Source organism: Lethenteron reissneri, chromosome 29 (assembly GCF_015708825.2).
Source record: "Lethenteron reissneri isolate LAM-NWPU_2019-01 chromosome 29, ASM1570882v1, whole genome shotgun sequence".
Taxonomy (NCBI): Eukaryota; Metazoa; Chordata; class Hyperoartia; order Petromyzontiformes; family Petromyzontidae; genus Lethenteron; species Lethenteron reissneri.
In genome coordinates this window covers 14970759-14980741 of record NC_083807.1, presented here as the reverse complement: position 1 = coordinate 14980741, position 9983 = coordinate 14970759, and the positions used below count along the sequence as shown (strand labels likewise).

At 45.7% G+C, this 9983-nt stretch overlaps 1 protein-coding gene and 3 non-coding genes across 6 annotated transcripts in view; 2 read left to right on the top strand and 2 right to left on the bottom strand.

Annotated features, from left to right (window-relative positions):
• Window positions 1–606: 606 nt before the first annotated feature.
• Window positions 607–678, bottom strand: TRNAA-CGC (transfer RNA alanine (anticodon CGC)). Its single transcript has one exon. It is a non-coding gene; the product is annotated as a tRNA-Ala (tRNA).
• A 503-nt stretch (window positions 679–1181) lies between these two features.
• Window positions 1182–1253, bottom strand: TRNAA-UGC (transfer RNA alanine (anticodon UGC)). Its single transcript has one exon. It is a non-coding gene; the product is annotated as a tRNA-Ala (tRNA).
• Window positions 1254–3229: 1976 nt separating this feature from the next.
• Window positions 3230–3301, top strand: TRNAA-CGC (transfer RNA alanine (anticodon CGC)). The gene has a single exon. It is a non-coding gene; the product is annotated as a tRNA-Ala (tRNA).
• A 1649-nt stretch (window positions 3302–4950) lies between these two features.
• The window catches only part of LOC133349287 (plectin-like), a 40285-nt gene continuing 35252 nt past the window's right edge, over window positions 4951–9983 (top strand). For all 3 annotated transcript variants that reach the window (XM_061562666.1, XM_061562667.1, XM_061562665.1), the window contains exons 1-3: window positions 4951–5314; window positions 6996–7206; window positions 9278–9406. In XM_061562666.1, coding sequence (XP_061418650.1) covers window positions 5154–5314; window positions 6996–7206; window positions 9278–9406 — 501 coding nt within the window. In that variant the 5' untranslated portion in view covers window positions 4951–5153. The remainder of the gene's footprint in view (window positions 5315–6995; window positions 7207–9277; window positions 9407–9983) is intronic.

The following is a 9983-nucleotide window of genomic DNA, read 5'->3' as shown; positions in this document are numbered from 1 at the left end:
CTAATCCACTAGCTGATCATGCTTCGGTGTTTGGGAGCATTTAGGGTTTTCATGCTGCGAAGGGAAGTGGTTAGCACTTCAGATGCGAGGCCTTATTAGTGTTCTGGGGAAAATAATTTGTTTGCGGCATAGAATTCTTCCACGCGTGTTTATGACGACATCTACGTGTGTTATGGCTCCATCTTGCTCTTTTTTTAAATCCTTTATATTAAGTTCACTTGCTTGCGCGCTTACGACCGTGCAAATCTTTCGGTCGTTTTTTAACCCACTCCCCGTGATCCAATCGAGCTGACATTTTGCACACAGACTCGTTGTGCGTGACAATTTATTTTCGTGAAAATTTTTTTCCAAAATTTTCCACTTTTTAGGAAAAAAAAAAGTAAAATCCTTTATTTTTCTCCGTCAAACTACTAATTTCCATAAATATGTTTACTCTTATCGACTACAACTTTGGTTGTAGTGCTGTTCATTGCTGGCCGTATGACATGTTGGTCTTCTGGGATCTGTGCTCAGCAACCATAACGAATGAAAACAAGCAGGCGTTTTTGTCCAGGCCACGCGCATATACCTTTGAGTAAAATTGGCCACTGACAAAACATCACCTCGTGGAGATGCCGGGGATTGAACCCGGGGCCTCACACATGCGAAGCGTGCGCTCTACCACTGAGCTACATCCCCATGGTGGCTCTACCTGGGCGCAGTTCCACCTCGGTACGGGGTGAAACTTCGTCATCAGCATCTTCCTTTCCCTTGTCACCCGACTCACTCTGCTGTTGGCCCTGGGCCTTGTACACATGGTGTTTGCACAAAGTCCAAGCAAAATGTATTTCTTTGAAACAAAAAGAAATAACAAGAATACATGTTGATGGCTACTATAATGCTTTCCCAATTTATTTATTCTTGGAAATTTTTAATTCGGAAATAAAAAAGTGTTTTGGATACTTCTAAGCACTTGTTTTCATCTCCAAATGTTTAAGTAAACCATTTGATCACTGTGTGCATCGCTAGTTATACAAACAGCAAGTTCCGGAAATCAAGACAAATTCATCCGAAGGTATCGTTCATATCGGTAATATTTACCAGAGTTCACGTGCACCCCGATTACAGGGACATGGACACAGCCAATTAATTTTGGAAATCAACCTTTGTTGGAAACATAAATTAAATAAAAGCTTCCAACATGGAGATGCCAGGGCTTGAACCCGGTCCCTCACACATGCAAAGCGTGCGCTGTACCACTGAGCTACATCCCCACCACGCTGGCAGCCAGGCAGGGAGCCAACCCCCTTAACTATCGGCCCCTCCCCTTACCCCCCCTCCCTTAGGCCCCTCCCCCACCCCCCTTCCCTTAGGCCCCTCCCCCCTCCCTCAACCCCCTCCGCTGACGCCCCCTCCCTTAGGCCCCTCCTCTGACCACCCCCCATATCCTTAGGTCCCTCCCCTGACCACCCCCCATATCCTTTGGCCCCTCCCCTGACCCACCTTCCCTTAGGCCCCTCCACTGACCATCCCCCCAAATATCCTTAGGCCCCTCCTCTGACCCTCCTCCCTTAGGCACCTCCCCTCTCTGAACCCGGCAGAAGGTCTCCACCAATCAAAGAGCTGTTTATATTATATATTTATTTATGCACGACAGACAGACAGAAAATCCCTGGTGGGCAGTGTGGAACATATTGTTCCTACCTGTATTATTAGACTTTATATCGTTGCATGGACTTCCAAATTCGTGCAGTGCGTGGAAGAAGCCGATATAAAAGTGGTGTGACCTGCCGAGTGGTGGTCAAACGGAGTGGGTGAGACGAAAATCAGTCTGGAGAACTCAACGAGTGGAATTATATCAGGATACTTGGAAAATTTTCTTGAAAAGAGTAGAGGTAAATTATGCCTAGGTAATTGAATGGGAAATCAAATTGGGATTTGAAGAAGAAATATGATCGTTGAATTTTTAACAAAACACTAAAGACCCAGATGGGACTCAAACCCACAATCCCCCAGCTACCAGAAGCTGGTGCCTTATCCATTAGGCCACTGGGCCATATTCATCTAGCCGTGTGTTCTTTGTGATGACCCCTAATGTGGATGAGATGTCACTTTCATGGTCCTCAGAAGTAGCCCAGGTAATGCTTGCTTCCAAGTGCCGCTATCTAACAACCGGGAAATGGAACAGATCTGCGAGGTTTCCGAGTAGATTCTTCAACTCAGGCCATGACCCCGATAGCCCCCTTACACAACGAGGTCACGTTACTGGGTTCAGACTGACCCAGTGTGGTGGGGATGTAGCTCAGTGGTAGAACATGCGCTTCGCATGTGTAAGGCCCCGGGTTCAATCCCTGGCATATCCATGTTGGAACCTTTTGGTTAATTTATGTTTCCGACAAAGGTTGATTTCCAAAATCAATGGGCTGTGTCAATGTCCCTGTAATCAGGGTGCACATTAACTTTCGTAAATATTACCCTAAATGAACGATTCCTTCCGATTAATTTCTGTTGATTTCAGGAACTTGCTATTTGTATAACTAGCAATGCACACAGTTATCAAATCGTTTATTAAAAAATTTGTAGATGAAAACAAGTGCTTAAAAGGATCCAAAACACTTTTTTATTTCCGAATTTAACACATTCCTGCGTAGGGAGCTGGTAGGAACGTTGGGTTGCTCGGTCAATGGCCAGGGTCAACGGCGGCGTGGTGTATTCCGAAAATATGGCCGACTGTGAGGGCTGGCACAAGCCGGTGTGAGTAGGTTAAACGTTGAGTTTTATCAAGGCATCACGGGCTGACCAGCCCCTCCCCACCCAGCCCCACCCCTCCCACCCCCAACCCAGCCCCACCCAGCCCCTTCCCACCCTCCCCACCCAGCCCCTCCCCACCCTCCCCACCCAGCCCCTCCCCACCCTCCCCTCTCCACCCAGCCCCACCCCTCCCATTTTTGGATGCACGATGGACGGACGGACAAAATAATCCCCTGTGGGCTGGTGTAACCAGGAGGTTCCTACCAGTAATATTTCCAAGAATAAATAAATTGGGAAAGCATTTTAGGATCCATCCACATGTATTCTTGTTATTTATTTTTGTTTCAAAAATATATATTTTGCTTGGACTCTGCAGACTCGATGGGTACAGGGCCCAGGGCCAACAGGAGAGTGAGTGGGGTGACGAGGGAGGGGAAGAAGCTGTTGACGAAGTTTCACCCCGTACCTAGGTGGAACTGCGCCCGGATGGCACCAGCATGGGGATGTAGCTCAGTGGTAGAGCGCACGCTTCGCATGTGTGAGGCCCCGGGTTCAATCCCCGGCATCTCCACGAGGTAGTATTTTGCCGGTGGACAATTTTACTCGAAGGAATATGCGTGGCTTGTTTTCATTCGTTATGGTTGCTGAGCACAGATCCAGAAGACCAACATGTCATCGGGTCAGCAATGAACAGCACTATAATCAAAGTTGTCGTCGATAAGAGTTAACATATTACAGGTAGAAACAACAGTTCCACACTGCCCACCAGGGATTATTTGTCTGTCTGTCGTGCACAGCCACGCCCTCGATTTGTATTTCATAGAGCGCTTCGGGGGGGCTCAGGACCACGTGACGCGCCGCCCCACGCAGTTGCGCCGCGTGACACGGATCGCACGAATGCGTTGTCCAACCAAGTTCCTACCTGCCCACTCCGAAGGAACCTGTTAACTTGCATTTAATCAATTTACTTCTCGAGGGATTTGTTCCTGCGTTTATATATATTTAAATTAATAGTAATAAAACATGATTAAAGAGTAATATTTTAAAGTATACCAGTCACTCTCAATAATGCCTGTAAATTAAACTAATGCAAATTAACCTATACAGGGCGGTCCAGATGTCTTATGACCCCAATTGAATTCTCTTAAACTTAATATGTTTTCAAAATAAGGTCTATTGAAAACATAAATAAATATGCTAAGGAAAAAAACATGTTAGGTGTCAATTCATTGGAGTTCACAAGACATCTGGACCACCATGTGCAATGATAATTATTCGGCATATTGTGTTTTTGCTCAACTAAAATGCTTGCGTATTATATTTGTGCAGAGAGTAACCCTAAGCTCTTAGGGTCAGCCAAAAGGTCAACAACATTCCGCAACTGCTGATGCTGTCATCTCTTCCGCTGCACTTTTACAATGCTGTGGGTATGCACACATAATCACTTAACAAAATAAATGCTATTATGTGCAACTTCTTTTCATGCATTGAATTAATGTAGCGGTGGAGAGGGGGGTGTATTTTTTTTGGATGCCCATTAACTCTTTGGCAGATCCTTTCCTGTTGTGTTTATGGATGTGGGATGGGTGTGTACGTGACATATTTTTTTTATTATGTAAGGTTTCTTTTTAACGTCAGGTATTTAATTTAGTAATTACACACATGATCCCATTTGATTTGAAGGTATTGATTGATATGTTCCCAGAAATGTCAACACAATTATACACAAAATTGTAAAACTGTGGTAAAGCACAGCATCATAATTATACATGTTTACTGTAGAAATCAATAAAAACAATGCTCCTATCTAATCAAATGAATATCTTCCTTATCATGAGCCTCATGGTTGACTGACTACTTTTGAAAGGTTATTGTTGTAACTCATTTAATATTGAAGATGGCACATTTCTGTTGTGTCGCAGCATGTCATCGCGTAAAAAAAGTGGTTGCGTTGGAAAAGCTGCAACGTGCCTTTTTTGTGTGCGCGTTGTCGCAATTTGATCACGGACCATCTGCCTGTTAAGCCTCGTCGCGAGTTTGAGTACAGCACACCAGTGTGTTTGTGAATCATGCATGCATGAATTGTGGGTGTGTGTTGACGTGCGGGTGGGTGTCTGTGGTCTGCCTCTCACAGGCAGGGGAGAGCCAGTTGGTGCGTATGTCATGTGTTGACATGCACGCGTGCGTTTTTATGCGCAGGCAAAACCCTACACCGCCAGGAGCGGTAGTGCCTAAATAGTGGCGATTGTCTTCACGATGGGAACAGCGTGGATCACGATTTGGTGGTAAAAAAAATAGAAACCGGTCTGTTGGCTTTCTGGCAAGCCACTAAGAATGCTGTCAGACAACCACACACTGTGTGTAGTTGGGTTGCGATCACGACTTGCCCACGCGCGGTGTTGTGCGATGACGAAGCCTTAAAGATGGAAGGATCCTACAAACGCAGCTCAGTGGAGCGTCCCAGGGCTTGCGCGAGGGACGATGGTGAATCGTTGTCGAGCCACGGCGGTAGCAGAAGGGACAGACCTCGCTCGACCCCTTCAGTTAACGGCGGCTATGACAGCAACGTTCGGAGGAGCGACAAGTAAGCATCGTCTGCGACGTGCGCGTGGGTTGTTACTTCTGTGCTCTCAAAAAAGAACGGTGGCTCATCATTGATTAGGAAGTTTATACGAGTGCTGTAGTGGGAATTTGTGTAGTCAAACGTAAGGGAACGGTGTTCCTTTAAAATAACACAATTGAGGTTTGTTATACTCAAAAGTTTGAACGTTTTAAGGGGTGCTATATGAGTTGACTTATCGTTTTATATGTCAATGTAATATAACCTGATACGATCAGAGGTATATTGCCCGACTCGAAATATTCTTGATTGTTATATATTTTTAAAAGATATAGATTGTGCTCGCGACTTCCAGGTTGAAATGTATCCATGCAAGTTGACCGTGGATGCTGTGATGTTGTATCGAAGGGGAACACGTTGTGTGTTTGCCAAAGCAAGACGAGACTTGTCCGAGAAAATAGTGTCAATGAATACTGAATTTTAATTGGACGTACACCACTCTTTAACATTCTCGCTTTTTGAAGTGCCTTCGTTACATTGCGAGGTCTCATGAGAATTCCCAGCGCCTTCACATTTTGCGTGCGCGTGTTTGCAGTGTTTTTTGATTACTATAGCTTTTTTTATGATCAGTTTTGTTTAACATTGTACATCTTGAGCTTGGGAGAGTAATACGTGCGCTGTTTATTTATACCGATAGATGAATATAAGTTCATTTATACTGTAAACTGGTACATTCTTCATATATATGGTAAGTTCATTTTAGTAGTGGTAGGTTTGGCAATTCTGAGCGTCTTAAATGTTCAGCAGTCAAACGTTAGACTTGTTTTGCTACGCTTTAATTTCGTCCTCTTCGGAGACTGATTATTAATATATTGTAATTCAATTCATATAATACTGCAAAACAATACTTTTAACAGGTGATTGTATATATCACAAAGATATGTGCAAGTTCATTGACTCAAAATAAAAGATGACTCAATACTCACGGCCCTGTCACCACACCGTGATGAACGGAAATGTCACGTCTAATTACTGTTGAATTGTTCACAAACTACTGCCAAGAACAGATGTAAATAATTGTTATATACTCACCTACATCCTTTTGTTGTTAAATCACTGCTGAATAACGGCCTCCCCATACATACACATACACGGCAGCTGTTTTTATCATACCTCGACACATTGGTCAGTACCACATGGTGAATGGGGAACCCAGGACCAGTTCCAGATATCGCTCGCCACTGATGTTCGCTGTGGCTGAAAATTGATCTGAGGTCCCTCGGTTCATAGCACAGCGCTCTATTCACCGCACCACTGATCCACAAAACACATTGATACATTTATGGCTCTCACTGTTTAAGTACATGTTTTTTCTATTCAGTTTATTCCGATTATTAGGTGAATGGCAAAAATGTATTGTTCATCCAATTCAAAGACACATCAACAAATGAAAGTGTCGTAAACATAGGCGGCACATTGCATTGGAAGACTTGGCGTTTAACAGAATTGTCACCTTCACGCTATCATCCAACCAGGAATCTCTAGAACTCTTTGCAGCAGAACTCGATGTGCGCTATTTTGAGATCAGCCAGGATTCCTCCGTGCCTGCGCGCGACATACCACACGGTGACAAGAGCTGACGTGGAGTGACGAACACGCAATCGGATTGTTCATTCCGATATGTCCCGCTCGATGCGCAACGCAGGCGTGCCGGCTCCGCCAGGCAGATCCGCACTCTGAGCGACTCCTGCTCGGAGGTGGGCAGCTCCGACTCGGGCTCCCACGAGCGCCGGGCCCACGCCCCCTTGCTCCGGGTCCATCGAACGCTGAGCTCTCCCGCGAGCACCATGGACTCAGATGAGCTGGCGCTCTTGCGCTTCGTGCAAGAACTTCAGGAATGGGTGCACGTGCAGCAGGTGAGTGGAGACGTGGTGGGTGGGTGGGAGACCGAAACAGGAGGACTTCTTCACAATTCTGGATAGTCGCCTGATGAAGCCGGTTGTTGTAATCATCAGTGAAATGGTGTGGGTTTATTCTCCAACAACACACCACCGGTGTGCTGAAGTCGTCACTAATTGGTACGTTTTGTTTACATTGACAAACCTTACTAATTGGCTGTGTCGGGTGGTGGTGGGTCTAACGACACATTTATATTTACGCCATCAAACCCCAAAAAAATCTTTACTATGGATAATATTGGTGGGGGGGGGGGAGTCTATCAGTACAGGGCTATGTGAAAATTAACTAATTTAAATGGCTCTTTGATGATGTGTTGTCAGGGTTGTTACCACGTGTTGTTGGGCAGGAGCTTTGTAGAGCGAAACGTCGGGCAATGTGCTGGACAACTGGCGGTGCAACCTGAAAACAAATCGTTAGAGAGCTACACTTCACGACTGCAAAAAAAAAAACCTATGCAGCGGTACTGAATTAAATTGTTAAGACAATTGTGCTCAGTAGCAAGTTTGCATGAAGATAAGTGGTGGTAGTGGTGGTGCAATGGTTTGTGTGCTTTAGTTATGAACTCGGCCAACTGAGTTTAACTCTTGGCGATGGTTAACATCAGTGTTGAGCGATATCTCAACCGGACCCGTACCCTTCCTTTACCAAGCCGTACTGGCCAGGCATTGGCTGGCCAGTCGGCTTTTTGACTTTCGTCAGCCAGTGATGGATTGACAAAGAGGTGTGACTGATCTGTTATATTTTTTTTTATGAAAAGAAGTGCTGACAATAAATGAAAGGGAAACACAATAATGGACAACATCGCATTCAAATGTATTTATTATTTAGCCTGTAACATATTGTTGGGGAAAGTGCTGCTAGCGAGCACCTATGAAGGCTGGTAGACCACACGAGGGGTGGGTGGCCAGCACTACGCCCGGCAACCTTTGTCTTCCGAGTGGCAATGTTTAAACACTTCACCAGGTACGGTACTAATTTTGAGGCCGAGTCGACCTAGGGGAGTCCTAGGACCAGTTCATATAATCATCGCTGGTGTTGGCCGTGAGTGGGAATTTAACTCGGGTCGCCAGGTTCGTGGCACAGCGTTATAACCACAACACTACTGCTCCACTCACAAACACAAGCATACACACACAAAAACATACATATACGCACTGATCAGGTGACGCAGGAGTCAGAGCACTGAGCCGGCACTGTTATGATTACAAAACAATGTTTAACTTGCATCACCCATTGCATGCAAACCTCACAAAAGGCTGGGAAATGTTCACAGAATTAAATAAATCTGTAAATTCCACACGTTTTTTTTGTAGGATCATAGAAATGCCACTTTATACTTTAGAAAAGCGAAAAATAAGGCATACCTGCTGTGTTAAACCATCTCCTTATACCTCACCCGAGTTTGTATTTGGTTTGTATCATAGATGTGCGGGGGAAGTGATGGCTGCAGTGATAAGCGCGCTGCACTATAACCCGGCAAACCTGCGTTCAATTCCCAGCCACGGCTAACATCAGTGGTGACTTATATCTGAAGCAGTCATGGACCCTCTACCCCCTCACTCCCACACTGACCGGCAGGGTGAAGTATGGTCAAACAAGAGATGTTGACTTTGCAAATGCTCAATAGGAGCTGTACTTGTGTTTGACCAAAAGCCCAGCTAGTTGGTGAGGTCGCTGCCTTCAGGCAAGTGAAAATTGTACGTGTTACAAATTAGCATTATTATTAATCGAAATATCTCGAAGTACCATTTGGTACCTCGTGTCATCTCATCAACGCACACACAATGCGTGCCGATCGGTAATCAGATTTTTTTGTGTCTCCTGGAAAACTATTTGCAGGCAAACAAAAGCTGCTTGTTGCCACAATGCTGGGCAGCGTCGCACAATGGACATGCAGCGGCTTCAGCTCCTTTTGTGTTTCAGCCCCGGTGTGAGCGCCACGGGCTGCCTTGTACCCTGGGGTGGGGTGGGAGGAAGGTGGGGGGGGTAGGGACAATCGCTGTGAATAATTGAAAGCGTCTCCCGCAGGCCAAGGTGGACCACGCAGGTTGGGGCAAGGACATGCGAGAAGTCGACCTGCACCTGCAGAAGCAAACCGCTCAGCACGCCACCATCAGCAACTTCAAAAGCAAGCTAGACGAGGCAAAGAAGTACGAGGCAAGTTTTGTTTGTGTGTGTATATATATATATTTTTAATTAGAAAACATATTTTGCAAGATTTTTTTTTTCACTTTGACATGAAACACCGCATTTGTAAGGGTGTCCAGGGCTCCGCTTTCCCGGCTTTTGCGATTCCAGCTCCCGCGGTGTTGAATTTTTTTCGCACCATACTGTGCTAATCAGATGGTGTGGGATATGTAAAGAGCTCTATGAGAAGTGCCTTGACATATTAAAGGACTTCAAACAAAGTCGAGATTGCAGAAGATAGCTTCTTTATTTCAACCGCTGTAATACCCGGCCATGGCAGCGACGGCCCCAGCACGAGAAGACGCCCTCAACCACGCTCTGCTCTGTCGTTACATGTCCCCATCCAGTTTCGCCACCCATGGCAAATTCCCAATGATCAAAATGCACCCGTCAACCGTCTCTACACCTGTAGCCATTCACGAACCGCCCCACTCGGAAAGGGAGGCGCCCCGTGCTCACAAGCAGTACGGTATTGAGGCGCACAGGTGTTTCAATCGGCCCCCTAAAATGCAGTGCTCTTCATTGCAAGGCCCGCGGGCCACTGGCG